Below are 16,764 nucleotides of genomic sequence, written 5' to 3'. Positions count from 1 at the left end.
AGTAAAATATTTAAGCCAACCAAACATGTGAAAATTGGAACTTCATATCAAACACACCTTTTTTCTTCGTTTTAAATCTCGCAATAATAATAATAAAGTACACTTCTAAAATAAGTAAAATTATTGCACAAAAGTATATTAATTTATTATTCCCTGTATTTTAATTTATGTGAACTTGTTTGACTGGGCACAGAACTTAAGAAAAAATGAATACTTTTGAAATTTGTGATCCTAAACAAGTCAAAAAGGGGTTAAGAGTATTTGTGTGATTATAAGGGTAAAATTGAAAGTTCAAGCTAAATTATTTTTCAATTTAGAAAGGGGTCATTATTTTTGGAACGGACAAAAAAGAAAATAGGTTCACATAAATTGCAATGGATGGAGTATGATTAAACTATAAATTACTATGAGAATATATAGTAATTAATTACTTATAATTCATAAATAAGAGTGTATGAAAATATGTGTATATATTCATTGAATTAGTGTATATATCGGCTGCGAGTGCTGATTTTTAACCTTCTAAAAGTTGTTTTTGAAGTTTTTCAATTTTTTTTTTAAATTTAGAAAAGGAGGAATTTTGCCCAAAATATTATCAAATAAATATAATTTTACGTGTTTGAATGGAGGTGTTAAAACATACACTAATTCTTTTTTGTTAAAATGACTGAACTATTTTTAAAATTATTTATAAACTATTTAAAATTTAAAAGTATTTTTACATAAAGATGATTTATAGAAATGGAGTGGAAAGAGTTAGGAATTTTATTTGGAAAAGGATAATGTTGGGAATTACAAAGTATGAAGGATAAAATAGTAGAATTAAACATATTAACAACTTGTTTGGATGGTTGTTACATATCGTTTCATAACGTATCGTATCGTATTGTATTGTATTGCACTGTATTGTTTGATGAATACAATGTTTGGATAGATTGTAACGTTTGCCATCGTTTTATGATATCTCGCACCAGCAATACGAAGAATAAACTCGCGATATTATAAAGAAGAATTATAATATAGGGTAAAATTACTATATAAAAGGTAGGGTAAATGATAAAATAAGATTAGTATTTAATAATAACAAAGAGAGATTGAGATAAAAAGATAAGGTAATGATGCTACCACACCAAATCGGTCGTTACATAAAGTGACATATTTGTCGTTACGTAACGATTAATTTACCGATACGATACAATAAAATTTAAGTAACAATCAAAATAAAAATCGAATTTAAAGTGAAAATACGATACAATACAACAATAACCAATCATCCAAACAACCTGTAAAGTATTTTTAAGCTATATTGTTGGGTGATATTGATTTATAAAATACTTTTAATGTTTAAGCAAATAAGTTAATACCTGCTTATAAGCTTATCAACAGACTTTCAAGTTTCAACTCACAATGATTGATGCAAAATCTCTCTTTATTTCCTTCTCCAATAATTGATAAAATTGATTTTGTTGGCCAGAGAAGTCTGATCGTGAACGTTTGCAGCTCATTGAGTAACTCCAGATTACCAGGTTCTGAAAAATCTCCCTATTTTTTACCCTCCTCTGCTTTTGCTCTAGATAATAAAGTAGTAATTTTTTTTTTTTGAAACATTCAATTTTGAAGTTGAAAACTCCACATTTGGTCAATTATACAAATAGGTATTGTTATACTCCCTTGGTTCCAATTTATGTGATACTTTTCCTTTTTAATCTGTCCGAATATTCAAAAGGAGTAATATATTTTTATATTTAGAAATAATTTAACTTTAAATTTCTCAGTTCATACTTAATGAGATGATTTACAGTCACTCAAATGTCTTTGTATTGTTTTGGAGTACAAGTTTCAAAGGTCCACATAAATTGGAAGGGAGGAAGTAATATTTATCTTTTTTAAGAAAAATAGCTAAAGATTTAGAAAGTACTATAAATACAAGTAATAGTTGGATCAGGATGCAGAGAAGAGGATTAGGAAGTGAAGATGGATATTAGATGCTTCAGTATTAGAAACAAATGAAGTTTAGAAATGTTTAACAGAAGCAAATAAGAGAACTGTAATAATTGACCCCTGATACCAAATAAACCAAAAATAGTTTCTTTTTATTTTTATTTTTGGTCATAGCTGAAAAATGAAATTAGTTACAGTATTAATACAACTAAAACATCTGAAAGAAAATTTACAGCAGTATTTCCTTTTTAATAGCCAGTCCCAGCTAGTTTTGGGATTGAGCCTAGTCGTTTTTTACTAACTCTTAGGGCTCGTTTGGTACTAGGGATAAGGGATAATTAATCCAGGGATTAAAATTGAAATGAGTTTATCCTACGTTTGGTTGGGATAAAATCGCGGTATAACTAATCCGGGATTAGTTATCCTGGGATTGTAGTGTTATTTTTATCCCTATGGGTGTGATAACAATCTCGAGACAACTAATCCCGGGAGAATTAATCCTGGATAACTTGTTTCCCAACGGAACGACCCCTTCATGCTTTCCACTAATGACAGATTGAGAATTATTTTTGCTCTTCTTTTTCTAACAACTTTTTGAAAAGTGTTGCATAGTTTGTAAATTCTGCTTAGTAGGGACCTAATCACACGAACTTCTTCTCAGAGTCGGAGTCAGACCGCGCCTTATGAGGAAAGGGGGTTAAAGGACAGATCATCTGTCGAAGCGACAGCTGATAGTGACGATATTAAGAGGACAGAATAACCGACAAAGAGAAATGGAAGTGGTTGACAGCAAAGGTATGGTTTGTGTAACTGGTGGAACAGGATATCTAGCGTCATGGCTGATAATGAAGCTTCTTCAACATGGCTACTCAGTAAATGCTACCATAAGGTCCGCTCGAGGTTAATGTTTCCCACTTATTCTATTCATTGTCTTTTAAGCTAAAAGTGTAATATCTGATGAAAAACTTTGAATGAATTTTTAGGTCATAAAACAGATGTTAGCTACCTCACTAACTTGTCCGGTGCATCCCAAAGGCTACGGATATTTCATGCTGATTTGGACAAACCGGAAAGCTTTAGTGCAGCTATTGAAGGATGCGTTGGAGTATTTCATGTTGCTCATCCGATGAATTTTGGAGACCAAGAAATTGAAGATGAAAAGATAAGAGAAGCAGTTGATGGAACATTGGGGATTTTACGCGAATGCCTCAAGTCAAAAACAGTAAGACGAGTTGTTTACACTTCCAGCAGAACAACACTTATGTTTAATGATAAAGGTTTAGATACAGTGGATGAGAGCTCATGGTCTGATATCAGTGTCATGAAAACCTTAAAGCCTATATCTACAGCTTCTTATGTGATTAGTAAGACGTTAGCGGAAAAGGCTGCTCTTGAATTTGCTGAGAAGCATGGACTTGATATGGTGACTGTTATTCCTAGTTGGATACACGGTCCCTTCTTAAGTCCTCGATTCCCAGAGTCATTACGATCAGCCATGGCAATGATTTTTGGTATTCCCCTTCTGCTCTTCAATCCCTGTAACTTTCTCGTGTCGAATTATTTACCATCTAGTTTAATCTCTTATCTACTGCTATATAGAAAAAGTAAGAAAGGAAGCTTTTAGTTTCTCATAGTCCCCTCTGCAAGTCCATTTTCTAAACCTCAACTGTATTGAGAAGAATTTTGATTAAGGTGTAGCTGATTGATATAATGAGCAGAATCGTTACCTAAACATAAGAAAGACATAAGTTTTAGATAGATTTTGAGTGGAGACATTATTTCAAAGCTCTTAATAAAGGAAGCTAATGTTATATCTATATGTTTGTCGCTGTACGAACATTTTGCAATACAACTGCTGGAAGCAATATCCTTATTTTCCTTTCTTCTTTGGCATAAGCATGTCTTGATCTGAGCAGTTTATGAACTCATCTTTCTTCTTCAACAGGCATAATCGCGTTCTTTTTCAGAGATGGTTCAGTTGATTTTCATCATTATTCCTCATTTAAAGATTTGTTTCATGTGATCACGTCGTGTTTTTTTTAGAAAGACTTCTATGAGTTTTGCCCATATCGACCTCTAGTTTTTTTGTTTGTTCATTTTCACTAAGGAGCATTTTCTTTTTCATTCTTGCCGAGAAACTTCCGGCTCCTAATTTCTTCATCTAATTCATTCTTTTCATAATGCTCTATCTTTTCTTTGGGATAAATAGCTAAAAAGCATCACATCTTATCCCCACTGTTTACATACATCACTTCTAATTGTGCTAGATAGCTAGACTTTTTTTTTTAAAATGTTGTGTTGAATCAGCTTATGATGGCGAACTTTCTCTAGATTAAGCCTTTCTCTCTTTGTCATGTCTTCTGAGTTATGCAGGTTATCAGGAAAACTGCATGAAGTATCCCTCGCTTACCCCATTCGTGCATGTAGACGACGTTGCCAGTGCACACATATTCCTTCTGGAGTATAGTAAAGCAAAAGGGAGGTATGTTTGCTCTTCTGTAGAAGTTACACCAGATGAGCTATTTAAGTTCCTTTCAACAAGGTATCCTGAATATCAAATACCTGATGCCGAGTGGGTTCCTGTTACGCTCCTTTAGCTATTTTTTCCCCTCCGAGATTAAAAGGAAGTAATTCAACTTATCTTTTACCTATTTTCAGTTCCTTGAGGGAGATTGGAGGGCTTAAACACCCTAGCCTTTCATCAAAGAAATTTTTGGACACTGGATTTAAGTACAAGTATGGCCTTGAGGAAATGTTTGATGGTGCAATTGAATGTTGCAAACAAAAGTGTATACTCTAGTTCAGGTTTAAATCTCAGCGGAAAGGCAAAAACACTAAGTGAAGTCTTCCTATTTGTCGATGTCTTGGTGAACAGAGTTAATAGGTGTTGTGGGAGGTAGCAGGTATCTCGTGAAATTAGTCAAGGTGGTCCGGACACTTAAGAAGGATAAGAAAATCGATCATATTTCGTGCACTCTAGTTCAGGTTCAAATCTCAGCGGAAGGCAAAACACTGGGCAATAGCTTGCTACCCATCCAAATTTTGGTGCACAGAGTTATCCGGTGTTGTGGGAGTTGGCAGATATCCCGTGTTCAGATTGGATTCAGATTGGAAGATGGAAGTGTTAAGAAACTTTGTGACAATGGATTGCAGAGAATTAAACAACCTCCATTTTTGGATTTTTCCTGATTGGTGAAATTAAAAATCATTGTTTTAGCTTCTTCTTTGAAGCATTTTTTGAATTAATGTAAAGTATTAAGCATTACATATAATGGAGATGTTATAAGAAACACTATCTGCTTTTGTGTCTTGTTTATAAGAAACAGAGTCATGATTTGAAATTTATGAATTCGAAATTAAAGTCTTTTTAAGTTATTGGATTCGGTCGAACTCGTAACCGATACTCTAGCTTCGCCCCTAATACCTTATATCTTGTATCTTTCTTAAGGCATTCGGTTTCATTGACATTATTACTTAAGAGTCTAGACTAATCGACTATTTGGATTACTCTTTCTACTAATTTCTGGAAAAGCAAAACATTTGGAAACTGATACTGATTCAAATCTTAAACGGGACGTACTAAATCTAAACATATTAAGTACTACTACTAGCTATTTGAAATTAAATGCACGAATAGTTTGCAATATAAATAGTGCTATATCATTCTTTTTGGAATTCCACGATCCATCAACTTGTTTTCGATCTTTATTTTTTCATCTGTTAAATCACCGAGACGAACTAAGCATCTGTATCTTTCTTTCCTAATCATGTTCTTGTATATGTAACAAGCTAGTCCGAACACTATCGTTATAACAAGAAAAAAAAAAGGAGAAAATACAAAGGAAATCTCTGATCCACTTCAAACTAAGGGTGTCAAACGGATCGGCCCGGTTGGGACGGGAACTGGCCTGTGCCGGGAAAGATTTCACTACCGGGTAACCAGACCGGTCCAACCCGGTAAGGTCTTGTCAATCGTGAACCAGTTCAACGGCTAGTTCAATTTTTTTTTTAATAGTCTTGACCGTTGGCAACGGTCAACTGCCATTTTGACCGTTGCCCAACGGCAAATTTGCAAGAATAACCCTTTTTGGGTATTTGTTTCAAAAATAACATTTTTATTATTTATTATTTTAACCCTTTGAAAAACTATAAATATACCTCCCCCTCTTCTTTATTTCTTCACTCATCTCTCAATTTTCAGACCCAAATTCTCAATTCAAGTTAAATCATGCCCAGTGCGTCTAGAGTGCGCTCACATGTTTGGGAACACTTTGAGGTGGTAGAAGAAAATGAAGAAGTTCGCAAAATAGAGTGCAAGAACTGTGGTCGAGTCTTAAATGTTCGTCGAAAGTGGAAGGGCACAAGCTGTTTAAGGAGGCATATCAAGGGTTGTCTTGAGCGTCCTCCATAAATTGGTATTTAAGTTGATTTAAAACAATTTGTGTTATTTTGAATTTATTAGACTTATTTAAGCTTAATGTGTTAGTTTATTAGACAAGTTAATTTGAAGTATTATTATGCAATGAAAATATAAAATAAAAGCCTTTGAAGTTTGATCCTTACATATTGGTCTTATTAAATAATTTTATATAACCACTTAATTTCAATTTTCAAATTTTAAAATTCAAATTTTAACACTCTAGTAGATGGCCAAGAAGTTCATATTGATTATGAAGAACTTACTAGGGCAATGCAAAACCTTTGAAGTTTGAAGATTGTATTTAATAATTTAAATTTGAATTTACTCTTTTTTCTTTAATTTTGTTGTTGTAAAATGTAAACTTTAAGTTGCAAATTTAAATTAAAAAAAGAACTTACAAATTATAAGTTATATTTGTTTTTCATGTTCATTCTATTATCTTAAATTCGTAACGAATTTTTCAAATATAAGGCTTTTAAAGCCTTTGAAGTTTTTAACTTTTTATTCAAAATTTCAAATATAAGGCTTTTAAAGCCTTTGAAATTTATTCAAACATTCTTTTTATACGTTAGTTTTTAGTATAAATAACGATTGTTATACAAAATACAAAAAAATAAAAAAACAAAATCGGCCCGGCCCAGCCCATTAGACCCAGAACCGTTCAGGTTCAATTTAGCACCGGCTAAACCCGGAACCTATAAAACCGGTAAATTATAATCGATAACTGGACCGATACCGAAACCGGCCGACTCCCTTTTCCTCTGACCCGGTCCGGCCCCTTAACACCCATACTTCAAACTTCGGGGGAAGTGCACAGTTAGCCACTAATTAGAGATGTTTTTACTCTTTAGCTACTATTTAAAATGTATTTACTCTTTAGCCAGTGCTTAATAATTTTTTACCTGCTCGGACGAAAATACCCCTGTGCTAGACATGGGTGCTGTGTAAATATTAAGGACATGGTGTCCTTAACTTCATGAATGTTGTGTAAATATTAAGGACGAAGTGTCCTGTATTTGCACCTTCCGTTGTTAAACTTTAGGACATCATGTCCTTAACCTCATATGCGCAGTGTAAATGTTAAAGACATGACGTCCTTAACTTTATGTGTACAGTGTAAATGTTAAGGACATAATGTCCTTAACTTGTATTTGCACCTTCTGTTGTTAAACTTTAGGATCTCATGTCCTTAACTTCACATGTGCAGTGTAAATATTAAGGATACGGTGTCCTTAACTTCATGTGTGCAGTGTAAATGTTAAGGACATAGTGTCCTTAACTTTATGAGTATTGTGTAAATATTAAGGACATAGTGTCCTTAACTTCATGAATGCTGTGTAAATATTAAGGATAAAGTATCCTGTATTTGTATTTTTCGTTGTTAAACTTTAGGACATCATGTCCTTAACTTCATATGTATAGTGTAAATATTAAGGACATGGCGTCCTTATCTTCATGTGTGCACTGTAAATGTTAAGGACACCATGTCCTTAATATTTAATAGCACTCATGAAGAAAGGGTAAAAACGTCTTTTCATATTAATTTTCATAAAGTAGTGACTATTTTTGCTCAGCATTAAAAATACTAGATTAAAACTAAATACCATATTAAAAAGTGGCTATCCCAAGTCATTTCTACTCAAACTTCATAGGTGCTCTCGTTGTCAAGGCCAAAACTCAAGGGGTGTATTTAGAATTAAACCAAACAGTAAAAGAACATAAGAAATGGTCAAATGAAATTACGTGGCAAGAAACAGAACAGTGGGATGTCCTAAAAAGAGTGAAGGTCACAACTCTGTTTTCACTAAAAAGAAGTGGAAAAAAGGAAAAAAGAAAAGTAAGAACAAAGAGAAGGAAGAAGGAAGAAAGTAGGCCATGGGTGATCTACTCTCATGGCTATTTTCCTTCTTCCTTCTTGTTGCTGTTCTTGCTACTATCCTCTACCAGGTAAATATGTTTTTTTTTTTTTTTGTGAATATTTCTTAATAAATTCATAAATCTAATACATATCTGAACTGGGCTTTTTTTGTTGCTTATTTGGTAATTTGGGGGTTACCCATATAGATTCTTTGTAATAGTTATGTTACCTCATTGCATTTTTGGCTATTCTTGGGGGTGATTGAAATTGGGAAAGTGAAAAAATCAAAGCTTTAACAAAAGGGGAAATTTTGAATAGAAGCAATTTTACTTGATTTACAGCTTGTTTGAATGGTTGTTAGCCATTGTTTTATAATGTTATCGTTTTGTACCGTATTATATTGAGAAAAAGAAACTAGAGCAGCACAAATATGTGCTAGTCTGAAATTTGAGTTTCTAGTGCTTCTTAGAAAAAGAAAAAGAATTTAATTTTCTTGCCTCTAAGCTTTTGTAAGTGTCGCTCCTAGGGCTTTGGTCTAGTGGTAAGAGCTCAATTTGTGATGTGTGGGTTAGACATGTGAGCCCCGCCATAAATAAAAGCCTGGTATTTAAGTAGAAAAGGGTAGATGGACGGCCCATTATCCACCAAGTTTGGAAATGTGATCCATCGGCCTCGGGGATTTCTTGGTTCTCAAAAAAAAAAAAAAAGGAATCTTTTGTAAGTGTCAACCTATGAATTCCCAAGAAGTTCAATGGTCTTTGAAGTAAAAATAGATTCTTTTTAATGTCTGCTGGTAAATGAGAGGTAACCTCGCACCCCCTCGGAAAAAAAAAAGATTCTTCTTTGCAATTCCTTTTGTTGTTATTCCCAGATAGAGTCTAGAATAATAGGTGAAGTACTTCTGAATATTTATAGCTCAGTGTAGAGATAAGGGTGGGAATTTGGAGAATCTCTAGTGTAGAAAACCCTTAATTTGCTTTAAAAGACAAAATATTTAGTCATGAAACGGAACTCATAGCCAACTTTAACTAGTTTGAAAATTGCAGAATTGTTGATTGACTTTCAAATCATCCAAGAAATTAAAGCTTGTTTCAGCTGATTGACTAGACATAGGTTTGAGAATGCCTTTGCTGTAATAAGTCATTACCAAGATATCTCGTCAAGGGTTCGGACCATTATTTAAGTGGGGTAGAGGGGCGAGTCCATTATTCACCAAATTTGGAACCGTGCACAGTAGACTCTCAGGCATTTCTTGGGTATCAAAAAGTCATAATCAAGATATCTTGAAGGGTTTCAAATAGTGATCATACAATTAGACCCAAGGGCATTATTTGTAAATGATGTTTGATAATGTAGGAACACAAATTGTTGTGATATACTAATGAGGTTTGATTATCGTATGTTGTTTTGATCTATTTAACCCTTAAAGATGAGAGACTATGACGAATCATTCTAGAGTACATGGGCAATAGTTAGGAGAGGTGTATCAGCGGCGAGCAAAAGAAAGATTATTAGATACCTTAGGGAAGCCTGGCCAGTACCACTGGTGCAAGTTTCCCCGCATGTGGCTCGTCTGTAATAACACTTCAGCTAAGTCTAACTAGGCTCAAGTGCAGACCCTTTCACCGTGGACCGAGGCTACACAAGGGTAAAACGGCAAGGAAACTTCGCTGAGGAATGAAGATTCTTGTTTGTTTTTCTTCAAAACCCTCAATCTCCTCTCGCTCGCCTCTGCTAACAGGGTCTCGGTTGATTTCCGTTCCTTTCAAGCTTGGTCAAACCTATAGTTGAATATTATTGACTTAAGTTTCGGCGGAGCCAAGCCACAAGCCAAAAGTGACTTGATCCCACTCAAAAGATTTTAGTTGTATTATGTTGTGTGACCACCAGTTTGGCAGGCTTATCGTGCTTCTTAATGCTTGCTTCCCTGTGTCGAGGAAGATAAACTTAAAATATACAATATCTACTTACTTTAAAACAAAAAACTTAAAGAATTAGAACACAAAATCTACTTTTACAATTAACTCTCTAGTGATACAGGCTATCTAAAATGGGCTTGACGTCAAATGATTATAATTATTAGCTATGATGATAGGGTCCAATGTTGTTGAATGGAGTGAATGAACTTTCTCAAATTGGAAATCTGCAAAAGGTGTATATTGTTTTGATATTTAAAAAAGAAGACATTAAGACATGAGCCATTCTCACATATTTATATTTAGTTCACATTAGCAATAGTCTACTTGAGTTTCACATAGCATAGACAGTCCAATAAAAAAAGGAGGGTTTTAGTAGGTTGAACGTAAACGTAGAAATAATTTAGATTTTTAGATGAATTGTCTGAATAGAGATGGACCCAGACGATTCATAGGATTGAGAGAATAATTAGCAATATTTCAAGTATCACTGATCCTTAACTTCATAGCTTCCAAAACATACTATTTTTGAGCTCACCTTCTCTCTCTTTTCTTACTGGTGTTTTCTTCCTTATATTTGGGCTTGGAGAATATTACAATTGCAGTTATTTATTGCAGCTCATGTGCTTGGCAGACCTTGAATACGATTATGTTAACCCTTATGATTCGGCATCTCGGATTAACAGAGCAGTGGTACCAGAGTTTGTTCTTCACGGAGTGCTGTGCTTCCTACATCTTGTGACGGGGCATTGGTTGATGTTTCTGATATGTCTACCATACCTATATTATAACATCAAAGTGTAAGCATCTATAAATGAAACATGTAGAGAAATCGTCGTATGTGACGGTTGTTAATCCCTTTAACTATTTCTTAGCTCTGACATCTCAACTGCTGTTAACCTTTGATCAGCTATGCAGATCGCTCCCACTTGGTAGATGTAACTGAGATTTTCAATCAGCTTCCATGGGAAAAGAAGATACGGCTATATAAGCTTGGATACCTTGTGATACTTCTTGCCTTTTCGATATTTTGGTATGGTATCAGCGACAAGCTGCTAATCCTCATCTCTGAAACAACTTGTAAACAAAGTTATGTCGTTAGTTTTGGCTCATGTGCAATCTTGTTTGTGATTTTAGGATGGTTTGGAGCATTGTGGACGAATGAAGTATGACGAATTTGCTGCTTTCGCTGAGGGTACGTACCCCCCCCCCACCCCCCCCCCTCCCCCCCCTCCCCATATGACTTTGGAATTATATAGAAAAACTAGCAAAGTCCTTAAGTTGGTGCCTTTTCAACCTTTCCATAGTGCGTTTCTTTTCATATAACTAGGATCAGTTATCTGTCGTGAAGTTTATCTTTTGTTTTCTTTACATGTTTTCAATAAAAAATACTTCATCGTGTTCAAATGAAGAACTATGGTTTCTACTTTGAGGCCAGTTTAATTGCTTTTTGCTAAAATGAAATGGCGTTCCACATTATATAACTCAAAAGCTTTAAGTACCTACTTCTACATTGTTTACTCATGGTTACAAACTTACACTTGCATATACTGAAATCTTTCCACTGTTTCCACCTTCCCTTCCAACTACTTTTGTCTGGGTGTACTATTTTCCTTCTAAATTATCTTGAAATACATTTTTTTGATTGCAAATATATCTCAAAAAACATATGTGACATTAATATATACTCCCTCCGTTTTAATTTATGTGAACATATTTCCTTTTTAGTCCGAGCCAAAAAGAATGACCACTTTCCTTATTTGGAAACAATTTATCTTTATGCAATAATTTATAGCCACACAAAATATATGTGCCTCATTTTACACCACAAGTTCAAATGTCTTCTCTTTTTTCTTAAACTCCGTGCCCAATCAAATGGGTTCACATAAATTGAAACAGATGGAGTACTATTTATTATACATAAAGTAGTGCACTTGGACCTAAATACTCAACTGCATAGGTTGAGAAGTTTGGAATTATGTGGTTTTATTTTAAAAGTTATATGTGAGTACCTAAAATTCACTTCTTGTGCATGTTTAGTTCTCTTTTCCTTTTTTTCCTTGTATAGAGATCCTAAAGAGCAAAACGGACAAAAAAATCCCATTGTAAATAGTTAAAGGAAACACTACGTTAGAAAGTTGAAGGGTAAATGAATATAAAAAATGAACAAGAGAAAGAACCTATATGTGATAAACTTATAACTAAATACTTTAGAAAATGCATGATGAATGATAGAACTACTACAAAGCAAATCCAACCATCTTTTGGAGCATAATCAGTTACTGAATAGAAAGTCATTCATGACTTCATTTTATTGCTTTTACAAAGTATAAAAACGAGGAAATAAGAAAAAACGAACAAACACTGAATTCACATGACGACACACTAATGCATAATAGTAATTTGTGGACACTAAATCGCTTACGCACAAAAGTAGTAAAGGCGCTCCCAATCAAAGATGCTTTGTGAACAAGTACAACAAGTCCAACAATCACTGCAATCACTGTCCGACGTTCAAGGTCTAAGACAAGTATTAAGCTGTGGGAGCACTCTTCTCTTGAGTCCTGAGAGCACATGATCAACATCCGGTGTAGCTATAACTTGTTTCTTTGAGAACAAGTGCACATTGACTGGAATATTTCACCATCATAATTATCAGAATTAATTAATCATTAAGCATAATATGAAAAACCCATATTTACACATCATATAATGAAACACACATGCATACACATTACTAAACTCAATTCGTACCTCTATACATATTAACAAGCAACATAATGTAGAAGAACAATGTAGAGATAAATAGAGTTGGATACTAACCAATGGTTGTCATGATAAGAATAATGATAATGAAGCTAAGCTTAAGCAACGCCATGCTAGGAATAGCGTCTCACGCTTTATGAAATTTTGTGTGAGTGTCTCATTGCTCGATCCAAAGGTCGTAATTTATAAACCTCTTGATACATATGAAATTGCATTAATATTTAAAATGAGATATTTGACCAAGACGTACTCTATAGTGGTGTGTGCTTCTTTGTTTTTCTTTCTAAAATAAGGTTGACTTGATTTCAGATCCATTTTTTCCATATGATGCATGTTCCGATTAAAGATGAAGACAATCCAAAGCATTTATGTTATGCACATGGCTACTAAAATTTTCTACTTAACTACGCATTGTCCACTTGATTAAGGAAATTATAGACTTTTTTCTTTTGTGATTGTAAAAGTTCAGATTGAATTGTTTATAATTTCTTGTTATATTCCTAGTGGTAATTGCGTTGTGCACATAATTCAAGTAATGAACTAATTACTTGTTAATTGCTTAGTTTGCAAGACTGGATAACAAGTATACGCAGTTTGATTAGTAGTGCATATGATGCATTAATCTTTTATTTTGCAAGCTTGAATGACACGGTTATACAAGTTGATGATGAAATGATCTCCTATTCCCGTTTACGATTTGAATAGAAGAAAATGACTTTAGAAAGATCTCTTTTGTATTTTTACAGATCTCATGTATTATGTTTCTCTTATGAAAAATGTCATATAACTAAAATAACATTCGTGATGTACTACAAAACCAAATCTCTTATGAAAAATGTCATATAACTAAAATAACATTCGTGATGTACGACAAAACCAAATCTCTCCAATTTCATTAGTAGTGCATGTGACATATTAATTGCTTATTTTGCAAGTTTGGATAGCAAGATTTGATTAATTAGTATTGCATGTGACAGCTATGAGGCTATCCCAAAATATTGTTCTCATTCCATTCATTGAGGTTACTTGGTATCTAAATGCATAAATTAATTGGAAAAACAACAGGGAATTAGCTCAAATCCTTGCTTTTTTCTTTTTGTGTTTGCTGTTGAGATAATAGAAACTGTTGTGCAGTTTATACCATTTGTTCTTTTCAGTTTTGGTTGCAAATTATTGTGCGGTTAGAACGTCACATGCTACATCAAAATTGTCAGAAGGAAAGTGAGAAGGAGTTGGAACAATTTAGAAGAAGTAACATATTTGACCATACTTATAAAACAGTTCTCATCTATTAAATAGATGATTTACTATTACTAGTTGGATATCAATGGTGTCATTTGTATGCCTTCTTGAGTTTTTCCTTCTGATCTGATATACCGCGTTTTGGATTTTTGTATGTTTGTGGGATTTAGTTGGGGCACTCTATTGAAATAACCAAGTATGTTGCATTTGCTACATTGCGAAGATTCCCAACAGCCAAAAGGACTGGTAATCGTTATGTATTAACGATACCATTAACACCCAACAATCATGTTTGATGTAAATCTAAGTTTTCCCGACTTTTGAGCCTTATCTTCCAATCCATTTGAGGTATTATGTTTCAAGCAACTTGAACTTGTCGGTATAGTTGTATTACTTCTTTTTAGCTCTTCCGAGCTAAAGTTAAGAGCCACATTTCTATGTTGAGCCGTCTTCTAAACCCTTTGTTTCTTAAACTTGTCGGTATAGTTGTGTTATTACTTACTTTTAGCTCTTTGGAGCTAATGTTAAAAGCTACATTTCTCTGTTGAACCATCTTCTAAACCATTTGCTTATTTTTTCGTCTCTTTTCTCAGGTTTGATTGAATGAAGAGATTGGAATTCTACTATCACAGTGGAGCTGGCCTTCTGGCTTCTATCGGCGTTACTCAGTTAATGATGTCGTTAGCTAACGGCGTTAGGGAGTTAATCAAGAAAGAGGGTAGTCCTCAACATAGGGAAAGCATACACTTTTTCTGATGTCCTTGAAATCTGATTTCTGGGAAATAGGCATTGAGATGAAGTGATGTAAATTGTGACACTAGTTAGAATCTTTTGTTGTATGGGTCTTTGCAAATGATTTACAAAATGTAATATGAATCATTTAGTTGCAAATATTTCCATGTTCTTCAATTTCCAGTCGAAAGCAATGTTTAGTAGAAATAGATTTTCAATGGTTTTCTTTGACAAAAGAATATTGATAATTGCTCTTAATATTTCCATGTGAAGGGGTGGCTTGGTGTAGCTGGTAAAGTTGCTGCCATGTGACCAGAACGTCACAGGTTCGAGCCGTGAAAATAGGCTCTTGCAGAAATGCAGGATAAGGCTGTGTACAATAGATCCTTGTGGTTTGGTTCTTCCTCGGACCACGTGCATAGAGGGATCTTAGTGTACTGGACTGCTTTTAATATTTCCATGTTCTATAATTTTGCCAAACTAGAGCTGTCAACTTATATAAAAGGAAAAGGAGAGGAAAATGTCATGCTTAGCTTTTGACACAAACTAGCAAATCCAATTATTAATATTATTATTCAAAGTATAAAAGACAAGTAAATAAGAAAAGACTAACAAACATTGAAATTACAGGAAGACACACTAATGCATAATTGTAATTTGTTTGTGTCACTAGAAACTAAAAATTCCATGCACACACCAATTCATCCTGAGAGCACATGATCAACATCTGATGTAGCTTTAACTTGCTTCTTCGAGAATGAAGACGCATTAACTAAAATATTTCACAATCATAAACTAATTATCGACATAATAATAAAAGTTTACATTTGAACCTCGTATAATAAAACACATGCATATACATTACTGAATTCAATTTGCATGAAATATAACACAATATTGTAGGAGAATAATGTAGAGATTAGCAGAGATGAATACTAACTAGTGGCTGCCGTGATAAGAATAGTGAATATGGAACTAAGCTTAATCATCGCCATGCTAGGAATAACACTTCAACCTATAAGAATTTTTTTGTGTAAGTATCTCATTACTAGATCGGAAGCAGGGACGGCTCAATGAAGTTGGTGGCCTAAAGCCAAATTGTATTAAGAGGCCTATTTCACAAAATTCATATAACGGTGAGACACAAAAGATCTTCTGTTCTAATCAATGGGTCAATTAAACATGAGAAAATAGCTAAACCAAAGAAATAAAGTTTGAAATTGAAAAGTGAAATCTCAAAGTCATGCGAAAGAAAGGAGGAAAAATTAGAACGGAAGAGAAAAATAAATATACTACTAACAAGACGGAAATTTGTGTTTCTTTACTCACTCGTCTGTCCATTCTTAACCAAATAAACAAATCTTAAAATTTGGACTCTTAATATTAATCGCATAAGATATATAATACATAATAATATAGTATAATATTTTTGGGGGCCCTCTAGAATTTGGGGCCCAAGGCAATGGCTTGAGCATCCTTACTCTCCAGCCGGCCCTGATCGGAAGGTCGTAATTTACAGCTTGTTTGGTTGTTACCTATTTGTATTGTATCGTATTATAACTTTAAATACAATATTTATTTTGATTGTTACTTAAATTTTATTGTATCATATCGTTAAATCCATCGTTACATAATGACGAAAAGTGCCACTTTATGTAACGACGGATTTGGTGTGGTGGCGTCGTTACCTTGCTTTTCTCTCATTTTGCCCTTCTTTATTATTAAATAATTATATTTTATCTTTTACCCTGCTTTTTTATATAATAATTCTACTTCGCGTCCTATTTTTTTCTTAGTAATGCTGCAAGTTTATTCTTCATATTTTTGGTGCGTGACATCAAGAAATGATGGTAAACGATACAATCTATCTAAGCATTGTATTCATCTAA

At 33.8% G+C, this 16,764-nt stretch overlaps 2 protein-coding genes across 3 annotated transcripts; both read left to right on the top strand.

Moving 5' to 3' along the window:
- The first annotated feature begins 1,383 nt into the window (after nucleotides 1-1,383).
- On the top strand, nucleotides 1,384-5,312 carry LOC107789794 (vestitone reductase). Of its 2 annotated transcripts, none has more exons than XM_016611660.2 (5): nucleotides 1,384-1,526; nucleotides 2,603-2,841; nucleotides 2,925-3,452; nucleotides 4,315-4,513; nucleotides 4,600-5,312. In XM_016611660.2, exons 2-5 carry the CDS (start codon nucleotides 2,715-2,717, stop codon nucleotides 4,739-4,741), a joined length of 996 nt encoding a protein of 331 aa, XP_016467146.1. In that variant the 5' UTR covers nucleotides 1,384-1,526; nucleotides 2,603-2,714; the 3' UTR covers nucleotides 4,742-5,312. The 2 variants fall into 2 exon arrangements, with proteins under 2 accessions (XP_016467146.1, XP_016467147.1); XM_016611661.2 differs by having other exon boundaries at nucleotides 4,315-4,423; nucleotides 4,600-4,882.
- Nucleotides 5,313-8,149: 2,837 nt separating this feature from the next.
- LOC107789790 (protein cornichon homolog 4-like) lies at nucleotides 8,150-15,036 on the top strand. Its single transcript, XM_075229063.1, has 5 exons — nucleotides 8,150-8,308; nucleotides 10,754-10,935; nucleotides 11,046-11,168; nucleotides 11,273-11,330; nucleotides 14,737-15,036. The coding sequence occupies exons 1-4, from the start codon at nucleotides 8,237-8,239 to the stop codon at nucleotides 11,298-11,300; spliced, it is 405 nt and encodes a 134-aa protein (XP_075085164.1). The 5' UTR covers nucleotides 8,150-8,236; the 3' UTR covers nucleotides 11,301-11,330; nucleotides 14,737-15,036.
- Nucleotides 15,037-16,764: the final 1,728 nt, after the last annotated feature.

The sequence above is a fragment of the Nicotiana tabacum genome, chromosome 13 (genome assembly GCF_000715075.1).
Source record: "Nicotiana tabacum cultivar K326 chromosome 13, ASM71507v2, whole genome shotgun sequence".
Lineage (NCBI taxonomy): Eukaryota > Viridiplantae > Streptophyta > Magnoliopsida > Solanales > Solanaceae > Nicotiana > Nicotiana tabacum.
Note: the sequence above shows the minus strand (reverse complement) of the source record. Positions and strands in the feature narration are given on the sequence as shown.